The following is a 21,903-nucleotide window of genomic DNA, read 5'->3' on the forward strand; positions in this document are numbered from 1 at the left end:
TGTCTATTTGCTGTGCATTTTCTTTCAGTTTGATTTTTTTTTTTGTTTTTGTTTTGTTTTGTTTTCCCTGGGATGGGGTGGGGGAAGCGTGTGCTGGTGTAGTGAATAATTTTTTTTTTTTTTTTTTGGAAGGCTTTTACCAGAGAAGTTGGGTTTCTCCTCTTCCTGCAATTCCTTTACATCCACGGCCTCCACGGTTTGTGTGTGTATCCATTGCTGGCGACAGACCCGTCCCCTCGCGCGCAGCTCCTGACGCTCGGTAACCCCGTGTGCATTGCCCTAGTGACCAGTGCACACTGTGATTCAGGATGCTTTGCCCCCCCCTTTTTTTTTTATTTTTTTCTTGGCCCTGGATTGATACCTGCCCAAATCCAACTCTGCTGTTCCCATCCATGTATGCAGGACACGCGCTCTGAACCCAGAGGAGGGGGGTGGGTGTGTGTGTGTGTGTGTGTGTATTTAGTTTTATTTTTAATTCCGAGGCAGGAAAAGGAGAGGGGTGTTTTACACCACTTCTCAAAAGACTTATGGAAAGATTTCAGCTGTGGATCTCCTCTCCCTCCCCCTTTCATCTGTCAAATGGACCGTTCCTTGATGTTTAAGTTTCACTTACATTATAACAAGTCGTAACATTGAAAAGGAAAGATGATGGAATTGTCTTTGTGTTTGTTTTGGGCTCAATTACTGGGCATACTGTCCTGGCAAATATTTAACACTCCATCTAGTGCAGTAGAAGTTGAAATCAGTGGGGTATTTTTCAGTTAAAAGGGGAAAGAACTAATGAGTTAGCTACTGAGTCCATTTTTATGATTTCTGTAACAAGAGCTATGTTAAAGTAAACAATTGGTGGTGGTTTTATTAAATTTACTCCTGTATAGGAATTCCTTCTGTGGTATTTTTCGCCAGGCTAGTGTCCTCAAAGCTTTCTGCCAATCTGCCAGCTTCAAGGGGGAATAAATTTGGAAAGGGGTGAATTAAAAAAGGCAGATTACAGGCAGGTCTGTAATACGAAATGTTGTTTCCAGCAGCCACCTGAGTCACTTTGGCTCCCTCACGGATCAATACCAACACTTTCAGCGATGTAGTTTTGTCCCTCTGTGCTTGTTTTCCCCTTCAGCTCTCCCTAGGATGGCTTATTTGCCTCTGGGAATCACACGTGAGAGTATCTACACTGCAGCTGGTTTCCCTCTTGTTTTTCCTGCCGCTGCCTGTGAGGGGTGGGACGGAGCAGGGCTGCAGCTTGTCAGTCTCTACCTGCAGGTGCTGGCTACTTAGGCTTCCCTTTGGCTCACAGAAATTCCCTGTCCCTGTATTAAAATGCTTTTGAAAGCCATCTGCTCTGCTGGAGCGTGGTGGGCTGGGCATCTGGAAGCGTGAAGTCTTACCTGGCATTGGGTTTTCACTCCGTGTTCCCCAAACTGAATATACAAAGGACGTGGAGAGGCTCTAACCCAAAGGAAACCTGGTCCGTGGTGTCTTCAATCTCCATGGCTGTTGGCAAACCTTAAGAACGATAATTAAGACCCTGTTCTGTGGGAGCAATCTGCTGCTGTTCCTCTCCAGCTTTCAAGCACTCCCACAGGAATTGTAATCTGTAACAACACCGTCCCTGCTCACGCTGCCTGCAGCCACTTCCGTGGAAAATACAAAGAAGAAAAAAAACCCCATCCCTGCCTCCACCCTCCTGCTGGTCTGTAGCTTTCTGAGGGGGGTTAGGGGAGCCCAGCCTGCCTGAGGAGAGAGCCGGGGCCGGCGGCCGCGCCGAGGCCTCCTCAGGCCCCTCAGCCGGGGCCTCCCTCCATCGCGGCCTTGTTCCATCTCACACCGCGGGGGAGCCGAACACACCCTTCCTAATAAACTTATATTTTTTTATTTCATCAGTTACTTTGGTGTTTTTCATGGGCGAATGTCGGACGGACGGGCCGGGGCTGAGTCCAGCAGCGCCCTGAGTCCTCCCGCCGCCACCGCCGCCTTCCCGTCAGGCGCTGCGCGGCGCGTCTCTAAGGGCTGTCCCGGAAGTGCTTCCGGGTCGGCCGGTAACCGTGGTAACGGGCGCTGCTTCCCGCTGCCGGAGCCATGGCGGAGCCGCAGGCCGCACCGGTGAGGGGCCTCCAGGGCCCGCCCGGCCCCCGCCAGTGCTGCGGGGGCTACGGTGGGGCGGCTGGGGCTGGGGAGGCGAGGGGAGGCCGGGGCGGCGGCGGGAGTGAGTTTTGAATCTTTGCACACTTGGTCTGGAGCACACGTCGGACGAGGAGCGGCTGAGGGAGCTGGGGGGGTTTAGTCTGGAAAAGAGGAGGCTGAGGGAGACCTCATGGCCCTCTACAACTCCCTGAAAGGAGGGTGCAGAGAGGGGGGATGAGTCTCTTGAACCAAGTAATGAGTGATAGGACAAGAGGGAATGGCCTCAAGTTGCGCCAGGGAAGGTTTAGACTAGATATTAGGAAACATTTCTTTCCAGAACGGGTAGTCAGGCGTTGGAATGGGCTGCCCAGAGAGGTGGTGGAGTCCCCATCCCTGGAGGGGTTTAAGAGTAGGGTCGACATAGCACTGAGGGATCTGGTGTAGTTGAGAACTGTCAATGTTAGGTTAATGGTTGGACTGGATGATCTTCAAGGTCTTTTCCAACCTAAATGATTCTGTGATTCTGTGGTAGTGAAAATGTAACGGCAGTTCAGCCTTATTCTGACTTTTATCGGGGTCTAGTGAAACCTAAACCTTTCTCAACGTCCATCACAGATCACTCTTCCCCCTGGGTTTGATGCTCCTGCAAAATTGCTCTCGAGCAGGCTGTGTCGTGCAACCTGATTTCTTATTGTTAGGTGCTCTTAAGGAAAATAAATGGACTTGGAATAAGGCAAAAAAAAAATCGTCTTATGGATAGGTATCAGATTAAAAGGTGAAAAGCAGAAAGAAGGAATAAATGCTCTTTTTTTGTGGTGGAGGGTGGTCATTAATGAAGCCCTGCAGGGATCTGTTCCAGGCCTGTGTTGTTCAGTGTATGTAGAAATAATCTGAACAAAAGGATGGCTAGAAAATTATTAAGGTGAGGAGAAAATATGAGAAACTACAAGAAAGTCTTTACAGCGCTGAGTGATAGGACTTAGAATTGGAATGATGTGTACCGATTAAAAAAAATTGCAAATATATAAAAAAAATGAGGGCCTTTGTGCTGGTTAGTGCTGCTTAGGAACGAGTGCTTGGAGTTGGGTAATTCTGTGAAAATATCAACTCAGCTTTTCACAACAGGAATCAGAAAAGTGAATGTTAGAAAATTTTAAGAAACAAACCTGGTAAGAGCCTACATCTGGGTTATTTTCCATGTCTCGGATACCGTGCTTAGGATCTCTGATCCTCCCCATCTCCGGTAGAAGAGCGTAGAGCTAGAAGGTGTTTCCAAACCATCACAAGGAACAAGGGCAGACTGAATTACCACTTCAAAAAGGTGTTTATTAAGGAGAGGGGAGGCGACACATATAAAATCTAGAAAATCCTCTGTTATGTCTGGGGAAGAGGAGCGAGGAATGTCTTTTCCCCAAGAAACTGGAAGTCGAAAGAAAAAATGCTTCCCTGTGTAATCATGTTTCTCTTCTGTGAAGGCTTGTTTTTTGATGCAAAGTAAGAAAAAAGTATAGAATGCATTTATTTTCCATGGACTCGGTACCTGCTTGTATGTGAGCTCTGGGCAGTATTTGCAGGTTGAGGTTTGTTGCCCGCCCTGTGATGGGACTCACTGTGCTCACGCGCCTGCTGACTGTGATGGTTCCCCAGGAACGGCTTTGTTCTAATTAACTTTCTAAACGTTTTATAATAAATGTTTTTGACATTTTCCTGGGTGATCTCTAATTAGCATCTTAAATGCTCGAGTTTTGTTGTTTTACAAGGTAAGGATCACTTTCTAGAATCCTAATAAATAGCACTGAGCTTATGGAACAGGAATGCACTGTAAAATGAGTGGGTTTATTTAATCTACATGGTGAATAGAAATCTCTACCTAGCTGTGGCCAGGGAAGAGCAGCGCTTGGCAGGGCAGAGTTTGTCTAGCAGCAGTGATGCTATTTTTACGCCCTCTTTTGGGATTTGCCAGTTGTCCTTTCTGATTATTTTCTGGGACAGATCTTCAAGAAACCTTGCCTGGTGTATTTAATACTCCTCTTTTCTCTCTTTTCAGGTTTCTTCATTGCCAGCAGCTACAGAACATCCAAAACCCCATACTAAAAAAGGTTTGTTTGAAGATATGATTGTATTTCTTGGGCAGGTTGATTTTAAGATTTCTTTTATAGTGTGTGCAGCTGTCTGGTAAGAAATAAGTGTCCACTGGGAAGAGACAAGACTATCTAGACTGTAAGCTGCTGAGTACAAGTATGTTTCTCTAGGGTCTGTATGATCACTAGCTCAGTGCTGTTGCTGGCTGACTTACTGTATCTACAGCCTGTATCATGTTTGCTTGTAATCTAAGAGACTGTTGATTTTATTGTGTACATACTTGTTGGGCTGCTAATGACTTCGGTATTCATTTATCTTCTTAAATAACAAGAGGGGTTTGTTCATTTTGGGTTCTTTAGAATAATGTCGTGCTGTAGAAATGATCTTGGGAAACTAACATTGTGTCTCGTTGACTCTTCATGTCGCATTTTCTAAATTTTGAAGTAACAGGGATGTGCAAGTGAGATCAAAGCTGTCAGGTTGTAACTGGTTTTAATTATTGGTTGGTTGGTTTGTTTTTTTTGTCATACTGAGAGTTAATTAACTCAGTCTGAACTCTTGCTTTGAAATCTTGATTGAATATGAACTGGAACAGGAACAATTTCAGTTATCAGTTCAAAAGGTTTGACTAAAGCCTGATGTTTTCTGAGGGGTCCGGTAAAGCCTGCAGCACAATTTGATGTCACAGCCTCTCCTCTCCCCTTTTCCCTCGCTCTTGTGATGTGTGACTTATCCCGGCATGCGCAATGAACGTTTCCTTCTCTGTGGTGCTGAGCTGGGCTCACGTTCCTAGTATGGATCTGTTCACTGTAGAGACTTTTGCGCCTACCTAAGGTGAGGTTTGGGGGTTTTTTTGTGGATTTTCCTTTCTTAAGTGCCCATCAGTTCAGATTATAATTAAGAGTGAACTCTGCAGTGTTGCTAGAGCCCCAATATACTTATAGTGTCAGTCAGGAGGAGTCCTCCTTTTCCCTTACCTTTTAATTCAGGGAAGCTCAGTTGGAGCACTGTACTTGGGATGTTTTCTACCCTGGAAGTGTGATGTGCCTGTCTTCGGGAGGAAATCTTTGATATTTCTAAATTCCTTCTCATGGAGACTGCCTTGGTGATAATGCTGGCATTAAAAAGGAGCTTGTTTGGCAACCGGGTACTACGTCGTAGTTTCTGCCTAAAGATGAAGTTCTTCATCTTGCATGTAGGCCTCGGGAAGCTGGAAGAGCCACTTTGCTTTTCTTTTGGGGAGGTCAGGCTAACATCACGTAGTCCCGATTCCTGGCAGCAGAATTCCAGCACTTGGGCAGATCATGGCTGTCCTGGAGACGGTGCTTGATGTTTCACTAGTCCTACAGCTGTTGGCTTGCACAATCCAAGGCTCTTTTGTACCTTGCCCAGAGCTGAGAGGAAGACATTGCTATTGCTTCAGGCCTGTGTGCAAGTAAAAATGAAACTAAAATTTACTTTTATCTTGGCTGTCAACTCTTTTAGAGCAAGGATTGCTGTTACTTGGAACCAATTAGCATGGCTTCCGTGGAGGCACTGCTTCACTCCTTAGTGAGATGGTTCATCTCCATCCTTTTCTATAAAGATTATGACTCTGATCTCCTCCTCATCCTCAGTAACACCCACCTTGTTCTGCCTCATCGAGCAAGTCCCATCTATGATATTTGCGCTGTTTTTACAGGACAGTGTACGTTTGTAGTTCTCTAAATAAAATATCTGTAGAGGGATCAGGCTGATGGTGTTTGCCAAGAGGTGGACTATCACTCCCCAGCACTCTTTCCTGGCGGGCTGAGGTCTATTAAATCAACTCTGCATAATTCATGAGCGACGGGAATAGCTGAAAAAGAAAGATGGGGCCATCAGCCTTACAAAGAAGCTGTGAAGGTGTGCTGAATAGAAGCTGTCCTGCCTCTGTCAGCTTGCTTCTTAAACTGTCTGTCAAGTACCTTCCTGCTTTTAAGTGTGCCCGATTTAATATTGATTGTTTGGGAGAATGAACTGTGACAGTTGCAGCTTTCTTAATGGGATTGCTTCTCCAGATCCCGCCTGCTGTTTGATAAAGGGCTGCTTGTTTGTGGCTGCCTAGGAGGAGTTTTCTCTGCTGCTCAGCATTTTGCATTAACAGCCCTGAAACCAAGCTGGATGCTTCTTTAAAAAGGGCCACCAATGCTTCTTCAGGTTTTAAGGCTGCAAGCCCAAGGATGGGCAAAGGCCATGCGAAAGAATTGGTCTGTCTCCATCACCAGCCAATGCTCCTTCTACCTCCTTCCTTCATTGGGTGTTGGTGTTCGCCCAGCTGCATACTAGAGGGGAGAAAGTAGTAAATGAAATCTAGTTACTTGTGGCTCTGGATTTCCCTTTGATACCAATACGACCCTTGACTCAAAATTATCTATGGTGAAGAAAAAAAATAATCTAGCCTGTGACTTTTGTACTTCTGTTTTCTGTCTCTTAAGGTAAATGGAGGCATCTCCAGTACCTGGCACTTCAGGTAGTTCTGAAATGAAACGCCTTGGAAACCTTAGTGCTTTGCCATTTAGTATTTGACTGTGTTGCCTTTACTGCAGTGGGCAAAAGCTGATTTGTGCTGCCTGATCGTTAATCTCTAGGAAATGAGGGCAGCAAAAAGATTTGTAATAGGGAGTGATATAACAGTGTCCTTTGTGCGTGGGTCTGATGTCGGGGGCACGTAAGAGAGAAGGGGAAAGAACGAAGGTGATGTTGTATATGCTGTTGTGGAGTCAGGCAGGAAAGAATAGCATCTTTTTCCCATGACAGGTTTGGGGTTTTTTTTAATAGGGTTTTTGTAGACCATCTTAATGAAGTATCTCATCCTATTTCAGTTTGGCTGAGGAGAATTATGGTGAATTTTAAGGAGCCAGGCAAATCTACATCAGTTCTGTTTGAATAGAAGAGTGCCGGTAAACTTATTTTCAACTGACATTTTTAAACACTGAATGGTAACTTTCTGTTGCAGCAACTTGCCTTTTGATATTTCCATTGTATTTTCAAGTAGGATGCAAGAGAGATATTGTAACGAACATTAGCGCAAGCTGGTCTATGAAATACAGAGACCATATGGTGTAATATGGTCTCCTGTGAACAGTTCGGTGTGGATAAAATTTGTGCCCAAATAGAGCATGTATTACAATAACTAAACAATGTTGTTGTACACGAATGAAGTAGAGTATGACCAAGTCATCGCTGAAGTCCTAACTTTAATCATCGCAGTGCCTGGATTCAGATTGTAACAGCTTGCCTGTGTTTGTACTGAGTAGAAATAAGGTAGTAAATGTATGTTTCTGCGAATGTGATCTCAAATTTGCAAAAAATCATTTGAATGACAAAACACACGTGTGGGTTTTGTTGCTTAACCAGAAGCAACACCAGAAAACTGCATTTCCAGTCTGAGCTGTGGTGCAGATGAGAATACGTTGAATACTGTCGAACTGTACATCCCGAGAGTCGAGTGGCTTCCCCTCACTCTTGGGTTGCCTTCCTCCTGTGGATGCTCCTTTGATCCTGTCTGTGAGATAAGAAAGAATGGAAACCTAGAACTAGTGTTTAGCAACCTGATTTTATGGCTGATAAACAAGAATAACTTTGAGGCAAGAGGCAGAATTTGCTCTTGACTTAGTTGCTGTCAAGGTTGATCTGTCACGTGGCTTTTAGGTTGCGAAAGCCCGAAAGGTTGGGATTTAAGAGAGTCTGTCTTGCAGGCAGGTCAGCCCAAAGGGAAGACAATGAGATTCAACAAGCGTATAGAGGGTCTGAAGCAGATTGTGGTGGTGGTGGGGAAAGGCGTCATACACAACAATCAGGTTAGAAATATCTAACATCTACATCTAGCAATCTAAATTAAAGGGACCAGTGGAAGGCAAGCTCCTCGGAGTATCTTGTAGCTACACTTGGTGACAATCATTACTCAGCAGCTGACATGTTAGTAGCTAAAACCATTCATTATTTTGTCCTTTACCCCCCGTGGGGAGAGCTGCTCTGAAAATCAATTCCCTTTGTTGCTACATCAAGATCCATAACTCTTCCCATGTTGATATTTTGTCCCCAAGCAATTGATGGTAGAATAAAGGGAGCTCTGTTCCTTGAAGCGATGTAGAGTTAATATCAGCCTGCTGAGATGGCATTTTAATCTCCCTGCTGCATTTTAAATTAATCAGATATTTTCCTAAATGCTTTACTGGTTTTGAACTGAGATAGGCTGACTCCCATCTTTCCACTTTCCTTTTGCCACACAGGCCAATCAATTCATTTTATAGTATCTGATAGTACTCTAGCAGAGAAGCACTTTAACCAGCTTGTATTGTTGATTTTTATGGAACATAACTTGAATTTATTTCCCTTTATCCTGGAAAAAAAATTTAGAAAGGAAGTTCTGGGCTCATGTTAGTCTAATAACAGTTCAGAGGTTAATGGAACAATTTTAAATGCATTTGGATTTCTACACAAATATTAGACCTCAGATTTTCTGAGATACAGTGATGGCTTTTTAATAACAGGGTAGAATCCTAAATATGTATATACTATAATAAATACACTGAAGCAAAATAAAGTAGATTTCACTTGAGTCTCTGGGAAGAACTTGCGCTAGAAATCCATTAGACTGTGAAGGAGAACTCTGAATTGTTCCCAACCACCTCTATGTTTACCCGAGGAAGGGTCAGGTAGATAATTTTCAAAGCTAAAATCTTCCTCTTGTAAATTTTAAAAATATTAACAGGGATTAAGTGTTCTCCCCAGTCCTGGGCACTGGGATATTTTTTTGGATGCTTTCTAGGTATGTTTTTTTCTAGGGTTTGAAGCAAGGAATTCTGCCTTGGATTAACTGTGACCTTTGGCAAAGCACTTTGACTTTTGTTTCTTTCCATTTATCAACCACAAGATGGGTCTAATATTCAGTGACAGTTTTTGGATGCTGCAGGCTTTCAGTTAACAAAACATCTGGAGACATTAAATGAAAAATATCGTATAAATGGATATATTGCAATGCACTACTTGGCCTGTTTGAGTGCTGCCGAAGATAGTACTGAAAGGTGCAGGCGAGATGTGTGGGAGAAATTTTAGCGTACCCTGTGGTCAGGTCTGCCTGCTGGGCATTTTAACATGCTCAACGCTTCACGTTAGAGCACTTCTATAAAGTAAACCAGGTGCCTGGAGGTTTCAAGGTTTGTGAGTCTTCATCTTTTTTTTTTTTTTAAGGTGAGTTCCACTTCTGTCTTGTATAATTACAAGCATAACTAGCAGAAATGTCTTGTAAGGCCATTGTGGGTCACTGAAAGGGAGGAAATGAAGTTCTCTCCGCTTTTATTACATTCTCCTTTTCAGAGACAAAGTAAGTTGCTGACCCAAGATGAAAACAGCTGATGAAGTAGATTTATCAGTGATAAACACACAAGTGCTCGGTGTCCCTGTGCAAAGTTTGATTAGATTGGCTATTGCAGATAAATTAAATAATAGAAATAGGGAAGTGTGTAATGTAAATGTGTGTTTTAAAGCTGTGGTTGTATCCTGTTCTTAAACTCCGCGGTAATGAGGGTGGTGTTCTTTGTGGCTCAAAGTTACCACACTTTTACCACACAGAAACCTGAGGCTTGGATAGATAACAACGACGCAGTATTTTGCATCTTACCAGGGTAGTTTCTTTTGTTTAATTGAATTTTGAAATTTCTCAAGTAGTTTCTTGTCCAGCTAAATCCCATGTCAGTATTTAGCTCAAATACTGGTAGTGGCATCCTTTTCATGTGGGTGCTCATCTTTGAAGCCAAGGGTAGTCAGTGGGTTCTGATAAAAAATAATTGCACATGCTGATGTGATGGGCAGTAAAGCTCACTTTTTCTGATATTGACTTTGGTTAGGAAGTGCTCATGACAATAAGCAGTCTCAAAATGTGGCTGTGCAGAAGTAGATCAATCTCTCGGGGTGGTTCCCGCTCACACAGATGAACCAGTGGTGATCCTTCCTGCTCCTGCAGGTATTTTAAGGGATCCTGTAAGTATTTTAATGGCTTGAGCACTCTGAAGAGCAGGAACTTTTTAGTACCCCAAGGAGTTGATTCTGTGCACTTGCAGCACTGATCACTTCTGAATTCCTGATACATTTTCTTAATCAATATAAATCCATTCTTTGAGCCAGCTTCAAAGCTGCCTTTGAACTTGTAAGAGTGAAGCTGCCTGAGAAATCCAGATAAAAACAAACCCCCTTGAGTTAAATTAATTAATACTTTAAAGTGTGTCAAAAAGAAAAGACATTAGTGGAAATGTCATGGCTGTGGGGGAGCAAATGCAGTTCCTGTGTATGTACCTGCCAGTTGGTTTCCATTTGGCTATGTGCAAGTCAAGGTCTTTTAGTCTATTTGAACCTACAACCTTGTGGGAAGAGTAACACAGATTAGTTGGTAATTACATCATTGTTTTATATAAGAGAATTTGATATTTTCATTTCTTCGCAATAAGTGGGTAGTAGTGCTGTGTGTATTTTGTTCAGGATCTGATACAGCTGTTAGTTTTGAGTAGTGAGATTAAAAAACGAGTTATCATTTTTGAGTAATTAAATGGTATAATATACTTCATCCTCTTCTCCCCAGAATAGCAGCCCAGTAAGCCCTGCACCACAAAGAACTGGTAGTATTTAAGTCTGAATGTGCTAGCACAGCTCTGCCCTCTTGTGTGTGTACCTTAATATCCGTGATTACAGGAACAGGGGATTCTTTGCAGACAGCATAGCAGGTGTGTTTTTGTGACAAGACTGGTATCACTGTAAAATTTTAGTGCTAACTTTTAAATGAGAAGATTCATAGTTTCAGTTCTAGCTTTATGTCTTTTGGCAGTTGACAACCTACTTCATTTCCTCTCTGTAAAGAGGAAAATCTGTATCTGCTTCTTAAGCCTCTTGCAAACCTAATTAGGCAATGAAAAGTGCCATAAAAATGCCACCTCTTGTAGAAGGCAAGTGTAATCTGAGTGTCTTTAGATAATTTGATAATTAAGAAATATATTACACTGGGTTAGAATCAGGAAGAGGGTGAAGTACAATAGCTCTGCTTTAGAGGATCTAACTACAACTGCAACATATTACTTTAGGATCCCATTTAAATTGGTAAATTTATTTTTTGAAGTTCCCTTGAAAGTCCTAGACAAATTTCTTTTGAATTTTAAAGCATTCAACTTCATGTTTGTCTGTTGGTGTGCTGCTTACAGATAAAATGGCATCTCCTATGGCGAATTTAAAAATAATTTAATAAAAATAGTAACAAATTTAGGAAGGGTGGGATTCATCTTTCTGAATTGAGATATCTCTGATGTAGAACAAGTCTCAGCAGATCACCTGTGCTCTGCATTTAGTCAGTGCTAAAGCCCATCTGATGCCATCTGACCTCTCCCAGCAACCTTTTTGGGATGCAGTGAATCGCTCCCTGAGGATGTGTGTTCCTCTCTTTACTTCAAAGGCAGCCCAAGGCAAGTAACTCAGATGTCTTAATTTTCAGACACTTAAGTTAAAGGAGATGCATCCCACTCAAGAATGGCAGAAGTAATGTTGTCTGTGCAACTTGAATTTGAGCCTTTGAGTCTTGAGTGAAATAATTATACGTTGGCTTTAGTGCAGCTCTCCAACATCATCCGTTGCACAGGAATGATGGGACTCGCTGGGAAAAGGAACAGGTCACTGAGGGCTTTTTAAATAAAAGATATCTCCGTTATTCAGTGCGTAGCCAGTTGTCGTGTTTATCTTCAGCTATCAAATCCCATCGATAAATTCCCTCGTGCTGCAAGGTATTTCTGTGTCCTACTCAAACCGTGCATTATATGTTAAAGTCTCTTAAGCGACAATACTTGCTTGCCAAGAAATTTTGTGTTCCCCAGTGCTCGAGGTCTTGCTGTTTCAGAGTTAACGAGCACAGACACTGCAACAATTCCATGGCCAGAGCAGGGCTGCTGCCCATCCCGCTTGCTGGAGCGAGCGCTGGCTGGCAGATACCAGCTCTCACGCCTCTCAAGCTGTACAGCCAGAAACGATGGATGGGCATAGAGTGGCTGCCTTCGGGAAGCCTGGTTGGGTGATTTTTCCAGATTTGTAACAGAAATCGGAGTGAGGTTTCTTGTCTCATGAGCAGCTTTACAGCATCTTAATGAAGAGTCTGTTCATTCACTCCTTTCAGGGTCTGTCCCCTTTGCTGCAGACGTTTTAAGCTGCGTAACAGATGCTGCAAAAGTCCTGTGATCTAGTCACGGTTTTATTAATATTTCTCAAAGTTCATTCACTGTCTGACCTTGATTCATTTTTATATTCGTCGTCATTAGGAGGCAAGGCACCCAGTGAAAATACTGGTGTGTTCCTATAATTGTGGATGTGCTTGTGTGATCAAAGACTGTATCGTTAAGATATTTGCGCAGTAGGGAGGAGTGAAGGCTGCACAGGCAAATATTCATACTGGGACAGACATCCGACCGTGGAAAACTTCATCCTGAGGCAACGAGTCTGGAAGAAGTTTGCACATTCCAAAAATAGGGTCTTGTAGTAGGGAGTGCTGAACCATTTGCAAGACCGACTTCTATATTTTTTTAATATATATATTCTTCTAATATAATATGCTTCTAATATAATATTCTTCTTTGGCAGTGGATGAAATGAGGACAGGTTCTAGATGTTACTCCCTATCGAGTGGGAAGTTTCAGAGACTGTCAGGGCTGAGTTGTGGTCCTCTCCCTGTTATAATTTTATTTTGCTTTTTAACAGGAAAGCTTTTTCTTACAAATGCCCTATAATGATTTTAGTTTCGATTTATGGGTAAAATACCTCATGATGTAGACAGAAAAAGACTAAGCATAAGAATTTAACCCAAAGGAAGGATTAGACTGGAAATCCCAAAACTACTGTGCTCCTGATACTGGAATTAATGCGAAGCTGGTTACCCAGGTTATTTTGGGAATGCCTGCAGCCAGTGTTGCTTCGTTTGCGGGGGGAAAATGTCTTCCATCCCTGCTTTGCTGTGGGAGGAGACAGTGAGTAGTCACCAGTTAATACCTCAGACCTCCTGTGCTATTTATAAGCCATTTTATTCAGAAGCCTTCTGTGATGGTGTACTCTATCTCCCTTATTTAGGAACGGCATTAGCAAATAGACACTCGGAAGGAGCTCAGCCTCCTTCTTGCCTACAGAGCACAAGGATGAAGCAGAAAAAAAATTGTTTAAATGGAGAAAATAACAGTTGGGGTGCTATGCCAGGTGTTGGATCCTTGAGTATCTCCAAGCGTAGTGTCTGCATCCTCAGGGATGTGAGAACGGTTGTGCGAATCAGCCTGTGTTTTTTTTTTTTTTTCTAGATTAGCTTGTGTTTAAAAGCAAAAATAGCAAAAGCTCTTTCAGATCGTTCTGTTCAGAGCACGTGTCTCTGCTCAGCAGTCAGTGCTGATGGTCAAAATTGGCTCATGCAGAGGAAACAAGACTTTCAGTTTTGATTTTTTAAGCAGATGAAGAAGATTGTCCTTTTTCAAATTCCTTTTTAAAGTACTCATTTATTATGAATTTTCACCCCAGTGTTACTTGTTTGAATTGTATTTTAGACTTGAATCAAGCAATATTAGTCCTGAATCAAATTTTTTGTGTAGTAATGATCAGGCTAATATACTTGTGCTAATGTATGTAGTTCCCCCATCTCTTGTCAAACAGAGTCAGGATTGCAGAGTGGTATCTTGCCAGCCGCGTACTACTAACGGAGATTTCCCAGTAACCAGACTGGTTCTGCCACTGGGACCCTCGCTGTGGTGCTGGGAAGTCCAGGGGGTGTCACAAGTGTGGATTTATTTATAGATCTTCCCACTTTACCTTAAGGTTAAACGTGAGCAGCACATATTAGAAGACATTTATGTTGAATAATCAGCATAGGTATTTGTCTTTTAAATAAAAACATTTTTATTCGGAGTAACTCAGAACTTTAAATGCCTTAAATCAGAAAACCCACTGAAGTCTGAGCTAGCAACTCTTTAAGATTTATGCACTGTAAACTACCAATAGAAAATTCCCTTTTTTTTTTCTTCACCCTAGTGTATAAATCAGCTTTAAGATACAATTTTTATCTCTTCCATATAGTTTTGGCTAATTTTCCTGCAGGGGGAGGTGTAGAGTCAGAAATGTTGCTTTTTTGTTTAAACCTGCTGCTGTTTTTCAGCCTCTTTCCAGTTTTCTCTGTGCATTGTGAAGCTATTAATACTCGATAGTAAGATCACAGCTATGAATTATGGCTTTCTTGCGAGGACCAGAATTGTATATGATGGGTTTTATTAACCCCAGCTGACGGTAAATAACGAGGAACCATACGGGTTTATTGTTTGATTTAAAGGTGTTCCAGCAGCAATTTGCAAAAGGGAAAACAGGGGGAAGGGGATTAAACAGAAAGAATGGCTGCAACAGAAGGCTCTCTCCTTTTTTCTGTTGTTTATATCCATTTTACAGGTATTTGTGTACACAAACACCTGTATTCTTACATATGTATGCATGTACTCACACACCATGAGTGAAATAGAGCGTGTACAACCTCCTCTGGGTGGTGGTTTTTGGAGTAATTTTTCATCATTACTGAGTTTTGAATACATTATGTCTCCATTTTCAAACTCCAAGGATGGATCTGGATATCAGAAGACCGATGTTCCTGTACTAGTTTTCTTTCAACGCTCTAAAGTATTTATATTGCTACACTCTCAATAAAAGCCTTTGAGTGTCTGAGTAAGGAAGAGGATTTCTTGTTCAATTTGTCTGTGCACCAGCCTAGCTAGGAATTTGTAGGATGCTGCTCTGATATCAAGGCAGTCTGTTATTTTTAAATCTAAACCCCTTGCTATTAGAACTTAAAAATGCTCCCTATCTGTTATTCATACCTTATTTTGGAAAATACAATTCCCTGGCAGTGGTACGTTGTTTTATAGTAGTTGAGTTTGTGCCTTATTATTTTAATATTATTTTTGTTTAGAAGGTACTCATTCCCTCTCTGTCACCAGTTTTACAAACAGTAGCGTAATTCCTCGCACTAGCAGTTTGTGGAGCTCAAGGCAAAAAGGAGATATGCACAGCTGGTTTCATCCTTGCCTTTCCCTCCCTATCAATGTTTATTTAACACAGCTGTGAGAGCACCGAGCTTCATTTTGGGCTGTAACCACAGCTATGCCCAACAGTAAACCTTTCCCGAGCTCTGCAAGTGGAAATAATTGTAACCCTGGCAATAATGTCAGCAAATGTCTTCAGGAGACTGAGCTGGGAATTGAGGGATGGGGTGGATGTTGGTCCTGAAAGACTTTCATGTGTTGCCTCTCAGATTTGGATGCTCTCCTGCAGCGGGAAGTGAATTGTCTTTATGCTGTTGTGAGCTTGCTGTTAAGCCGATGACTGGAATGACTTTAAAATGGGAAATTAATCTCAAATGGAAAAGATCAATGCTGCTTTTGTGTGTTAGAGTGAGCCTTGCCCAGTGATGGGAGATGATAACCTCGCTTCCTCGTGGCTTCGCCACAGCAAAGCTTCCTGCTTTGATTTCTTCAGAGCAAGACGCACTTTATCAAATTCTGCTTTGGTGCAACTGTCTTCATAGCAAAATGTTACAACAGAGACTTGAGTCACTGCCTCTGTGTTTATTAATTTTAAAAATACCTGTGTGCCTGAATGCTGTTGTGCAACATGCAATTTTTAATTAGAATCTGGAAAGGGACAGTTGAGTCAGGACCCAGATTAGGCCTTTTGAATAATCTTACCCATATATGTGGTACCTACCGCAAGGGATCCAGACTGTAGCTCGTGAGGCTACTGCAGAATAAAAAAAGTTAAAAATAATTATTTCTCTGAAGATTTTCTGTCCTCTCCTTGTGCTGTATGTTATGTGTGGTTTAGGTTATTATGGATTTTGGTCTGGTAACAGGTTCTTCTTTGTGTCTTCTTGAGTCTTTTGCTTCTCTGCTTCTCCTCCAGGCTCTTCTTGCTGCTCTTGTTCAGTTTGCTGCAGGTTGGGTTGCAAAGCTGGAGGGACGGGGAGTGAACTGGGGCTCAGACTCTTTTCAATAAAACGGAGTGGAAGAAAGGCTGGGCTCTGATCTGTTTTTTTTAGTCTGATGAGACTGAAATGCGTTCTTGAGCTCCTTCTCCACCTCAAAGAGCCGTAGCTGTTCTGTGCTTTTCACAGGAAGGGTGATAGGGTGCTCCAGGCAGCTGACAGTTTGCACGCTGGAGAAAATAAGGTGAAAAGCTGCCTTATGGCTACAGTTGTGCAGTTCTGTAGAAATCCACTTTAGTCTGCCTGTGCCCACAACAAAAGTGGTCTCTGCACCTGGCAATTTCTTTAAAAGGACGACTGGTGCTTTAGCAATTGTTCCGATAGGGGCCTTCTGGGGCTTTTTTTTCCTCCTCTCTACAGCAATTTCAAAACCTTTTTATTAAATCTAAAACCCACTGTTTGATAGTTCATATCTAAGCTATAATTAACCCAATATGAAGATGCAAGCACAAAATAATTTCCTAGGGAGGTTTACACAAAAGGGAGTAACTCTGATTATTATTTTTTTTTCTGGTCCTTTGAGGAAAATCTATAAGAGGATGAATAAAGCGAAGAGTGATGATAGTGCAGCACAGATACAAACCTGATGATCTTACTCTGATTCTGTCGGGGTTTCCACTCCAGTGGCTTCCTTAAAGGAGCATTGTCAGAAAGAAAAATCACATTGCTAGAAGTGGGTTGTGCAATCAATCACTGGCCACCGAGAAAGTGGGGGATCAGATGGATTCCCTTTTGAATTCAATCAAAACACACTTCAAAGAAACTAGCATGTCTCTTGGCTGAGGTATTTAATCATATATTTGGTGCTTGGCTCCCTGTCACAGTTGCTTAATGAGACTAGACTTTTGTAATCCCAGAAAAGAAAGGCCAAAAGATAATTATGCAAGTTATAAACTCTTCACTGTAGGTACCAACGTTTTGGATAATTGCGTTTTCTTGGGCTGGCCCTTGAGCAGATTGATTTACAGAAAATAATGGCTTTTTTTTTTCATTGCTAGAATGGTATAAACTACTATTGTCTAACCTGTAGTCCCTGCATCCCTGCAGTGCCTGGATTTTTGCAAGGATTCTGCGAAAGGTGACAAAGAAAAGCGTGTCTTCATATGATCCACAGCAGTTACATATGAGAAACTTCTGAAGGTCCATGTATTGAAGAAGGTGGAAAATTGCAATGTAGACAGCCTGAGGAACTTGATGAATGTGCTCAGCTCCTCCTGGCAAGGCCAAATTCAGCAGCCTTTCTCTGTGCAGAAACCTTCTGAGTGACTGGTTGCGGCAGTATGTGTTCCCAGCTCTAATTAGTGTGAGATTGCAAACCATTATATGCCATATGGAGCCTCCAGTGTTCCCGATCATCCTTGTACTTGAGAAGACTGTGGTGTGCTGCCGGTGCTTCTTTCTGTTCTTTTGCCCCTCATAGCAGCCCCCATGGCCAGATCCAGGCATATATCGCTGTTCAGGCCAATGCAGCAAGAGCTGAGCGACACACATCATCTGTGTGTGGGGTTTTTTAGGTATTCTGTGGGTAATTATTAAACTTGGAAAAAATACACGGTTAGGACCAGCAGTGATTGAATTGTGTCCTTTCAGAAAGGCACAGAATGTTTTCTTCTCTTTCTCTGGAGCTAGAGTCCCAAATAGCCAGGGATTTGTGTTTCCCTTTCCTTCAGAAAAATGCAGTGACCCTTTGCACTGGGATAGCCCTTATCAGCAGGATGGGGGAGCAAACCGAAGGGAGATGAATGCACCAGAAGTAGGTATCTCACCGCTTTTGTGGAAAAACAGAAATGCAGATTAAGATGGTTGTGACTCTGGAGAGGTGTATAAATATTTTGCATTACTTCTTTCTGCACCTGAATATAGACTCTGGTACTAATCCTTTACTTCCCACAGCCCTTTTTTGGGGGACCAGACATGTTCCTGTGTCAAATTTATTAATTTTCTCACAATTTCTATGCCCTTCCTCTCTTCTTAGTCCTCTGTGGGATCCACACCAGATCTGGTTCATGGTGTTTATGTTGGATTTCTTCAGAGAAGGGATCAAACTGTTCACATTTACTTTCTGGAGTAGACTCAGTGCATCAACTTTCTTCTATGAAACTTTGTGTTTGTTTTGTATTCAGATGTAAGATTCACTTACATCTATGAATCAATCTAGGCATCTTTTTGAAAGACATCAGAATTGTTTGCCTTTTTTCAATTTGCTTGTCTTAGGGAAAAAGAAAAGAAAAAAGGAGAGCAATGTGCCCTCAGTCATGTTTGTTGCTATTTCCAAATGAGTTTTAGGAGTGTAAAAACTTCATGTGTTTTCCCAATTCCATAGTTATCCTTAGCTCAGTGTATTGCTGGGGGAAGCAAAACTGTTTTATCTCGGCAGATGTGAACGCTGTTCACTTCTGTGTCTCATGGTGTGTTTTGATTTCTCAGTTTTCTCTCCAGCTCAGCTCTTTTAGGTAACTCCTCTGGGTTTTTGCAGTCTTGGACCCAGAAGGCAGGTGGTGTCTGTTTTACCCTTTTCTTTTTCAGCCTGATACTCTGCTCAGCACTCACTCTGATGTTCAGCATTTCTTCCTTCCCAACCCTGTTCTCAGCAGGCGTTTCCATAGCGTGGGAGTGGAGTATAATGTCCCTCTGGTCTTAAAAGTGTGAAAAAGCTTTTTCCTTCAGGAATTAAAACAACTGATCTTCCATCCGCTCGCTGATGTACTGTCTTCTTAGCTTAGCCCAAAACATTTGTGTAGGCTCTAACATAATTTAGCCTTTCCCATCTCAGCTGGTAACACACCCCAGCCAGCTAGCTTTAACATTTAGTGGGACTATTTCTTTTTAACCTCCCACTTCAGATGGTAGGAGAGACCGGGTGGGGTATGTCTGGAGTGTCTTCTGATTAATCCCTATTTAAGGCAGTTTTCAATGTATATAATGATGCAGGATTTTGTCATTTTGAGCTGCATTAGTAGTCACAAAATGGCAAAGTATACTTTAGTTTTGTCCGTAACTGAAATCTTTATGGTTAAATAAAGTTTGCAATGTCTGCTCTTAAATCCGTACTTACAAAAGAAGGTAAGAAGTGCCCAGGTGTATCAGACATGTGTCTGGGTCTGTATTTTGTATTGGATAATGGCACCAGGAGACACTATGCAGGAAGAGCACGCAAGTCTGGCAGCTTTCCGCAGCACATTTCTGGCATCCTCAAGTGCTGTGTTTCTTGGAAGAGAAAGTTCTGTCAAACTCTGGCACCAATAATAACTTACATAAGGAAGTCATTACAAATCTATTAATGAATTAGGTAGCCCCTCAGCAGGCTTCAGACCAGCGGCCCTCCAGACTGTTTATGAAATAGCGTTTTTTCAATCAATTTGTACCTATTTAGGCAGCCTCTAAAGTCTTCCCTTCGTGGTTTCACTGTAAGAAGGATGAATGAAAAACATGAAGTCATCAGAAATCAATTAATCTGATCTGGGAACACACGTATTAAAATGCCTTGCTTACAAAGATCCAGGTGTCACACAGCAGAGCACAATTTGAGAACATTTGGATCCCTGATCTGTGCATTGCTGTTAAGCTTGGCTTATTTGGATTACTTTTTTGTTTGGGCTGTGATTTTTTCTATTTGTTTTTAGGGTAGTTGAACCTTCTTTATAAGGTATTTGACTTTAAATTGCTGGTGTGCACACTTAAATCTCAGCTCTAGTATAAATCTGGCTGAATATTCTGGAAAATCTGAAAAAAGCCCAACAACAAAACCAGAATGGCGTTACAAAATTTTTTCCACCTTCAACAGCTGAAGAAATTCTACTTGTTTTTAAGTGCTCTCAGTGATACTAGACTTGGTGTGAATTGTGGGGGAGAGCCTGGTATGCTTGAGGGATGTGTTTGCTACTAGCCGCAGGTGCAGCCCCTGCGTGATTAAAGCTCTACATTCTAGAAGATAATAACACTTTGCACCGATAACGTCTCCTGACATGATTCAGTCCTTCTGGCTGCAGAGTTTCTTCTTTCTTACATCTGATCACGACCCATGCTGCCGGCTGGCAGGGGGGACTGCAGACCACTTCAAAGAATGCCTTCTGCTCTGGGTGCTGGAAGCTTGAGCCTGCATCTCCATCAGTGGTGTGGGTCCGTGCCGTGCTCCGCGGGGCTGGGGGAAGGTGGCCTAGTGCTGGATCGCCCTCGCCATTGCCCCAGCTCCGGCGACAGTCCTTGCCTTGATTTGCTTCTGCACTTCTGTCATAATATTGACTTGCAAACAGACAGCTTTTTTGCCAGTTGCTATGGTTACCTCTCAGCTCCCCCATCTGAACTGTAGAAACGAGTAACAAGCAATACATTTCAAGCCTTAATGAAATGCACAGCAGTGTGTTAAACTTTTAAACCCAACATGAATATCACTAAGCAACATCCATTCGTGATTTGCCATAATTACTGCTGCAAGCTCCTTACGATTGAAATGCTGGAGCACAAATCTTTCTCCTCCGCTGCATCAAATACTTTTTTCTGCCAGTAGCTTCACAGTTTCTCAGACTTGTGATGTTTCATAGTCCCTTCACAGTTTCAAAGAACTAAGTTTGACCTCTTTAAATTATTCATACCTTCAGATAGGCAACATCTCCAAAATCTCCTTTTGTGTGTATCGCCCGTTTCCTTCTCATTCACTCCCAGAAATTTATTTTAAAGACCTTTGATTCTTCTGCCCTAGTTCCAAAATGTGAATCCAACTAATTTCCTCCGAGATGCTTCATGCATATTTGGAAGAACCAATTCCACCAAACCAGCATTAATGTTGAATTAAAATGTGTGTGTAGTTGGTGCTTGGAGCTGTTTGCTCCAGTAGCAGCACCAGAAGCCTTTTGAGGTGATAGTTTTCTGCTAAGAGGTCATGTTTAGTGTCTATCTTGAACAAGGCATTTTATCCATCAGTTTGAGAAGTAAAATAAAACTGGACACTGTTTATATGTCCACACTCCAGGTTTCAAGTCAAATGATTAATTGCACCACCTGGTGCAATTGCAGTTCTTGAATTAGTTGCATTGTGCTTGCAGATGGGGTGGTTCAGAATAGCTCTCGTGCTGTGGCCAGGTTCTCTGTTGATCAGTCTGATTTCCTGTATTTTGTTAATATTTTACATTTACAGCACCAGAGTTACCAATCCTAGAGAGGAAAAACTGGTTGATCTATCTCCTGTATGTTCGCAGAGACTACGACGAGTGTAAGGTAAGAGCTGCTTTGGGGACTTTGCATTAGAAAGTATTTTACTGACGTTATGAAACAATAATTTTCATACCACTTGCCAAACAACCCTCTTTCCTCACTTCTTTTGGAATAAGGAGACCAAGAGAAAATACAAGTAAAATAACGTTCTCAAATCCTTGGCTACCTTGAGGATGCATGCGTGCAGTTCTCTGGAGTAATCTGTGAGCTCAGTATGTCTTTGGGAGTGGAAAAATTGAAAGAACTGCAAACCTCTCTTGTTCCAAGTGATGAATAGGGTCTTCCAAACTGATAATAATGCAGTTCCATAGTTCAGGTCTCTCGACAGTACTACAGAGACACTATGAAAAACACTTCAATTGAGTAAAACATTACTACCAAGTCTAAAAAAAAAAAAGATCTTGGTTACCTTTGAACAAAATTCTTTCCTTTTACACATG

General features: G+C 42.1%; 1 protein-coding gene across 6 annotated transcripts in view; it reads left to right on the top strand.

Moving 5' to 3' along the window:
- The first annotated feature begins 1,996 nt into the window (after positions 1 to 1,996).
- Positions 1,997 to 21,903, top strand: part of BBS4 (Bardet-Biedl syndrome 4) — a 53,049-nt gene continuing 33,142 nt past the window's right edge. For 5 of the 6 annotated variants that reach the window (XR_012630347.1, XR_012630346.1, XR_012630348.1 and 2 more), the window contains exons 1-3: positions 1,997 to 2,100; positions 4,169 to 4,220; positions 21,387 to 21,466. Coding sequence is in view for 2 of the 6 variants with exons in the window: in XM_074879972.1 (XP_074736073.1) it covers positions 2,077 to 2,100; positions 4,169 to 4,220; positions 21,387 to 21,466 (156 nt within the window). In the remaining 4 variants the exon portion in view is untranslated. The remainder of the gene's footprint in view (positions 2,101 to 4,168; positions 4,221 to 21,386; positions 21,467 to 21,903) is intronic. The other variant, XM_074879973.1, reaches the window with a different exon arrangement.

The sequence above is a fragment of the Strix uralensis genome, chromosome 11 (genome assembly GCF_047716275.1).
Source record: "Strix uralensis isolate ZFMK-TIS-50842 chromosome 11, bStrUra1, whole genome shotgun sequence".
Lineage (NCBI taxonomy): Eukaryota > Metazoa > Chordata > Aves > Strigiformes > Strigidae > Strix > Strix uralensis.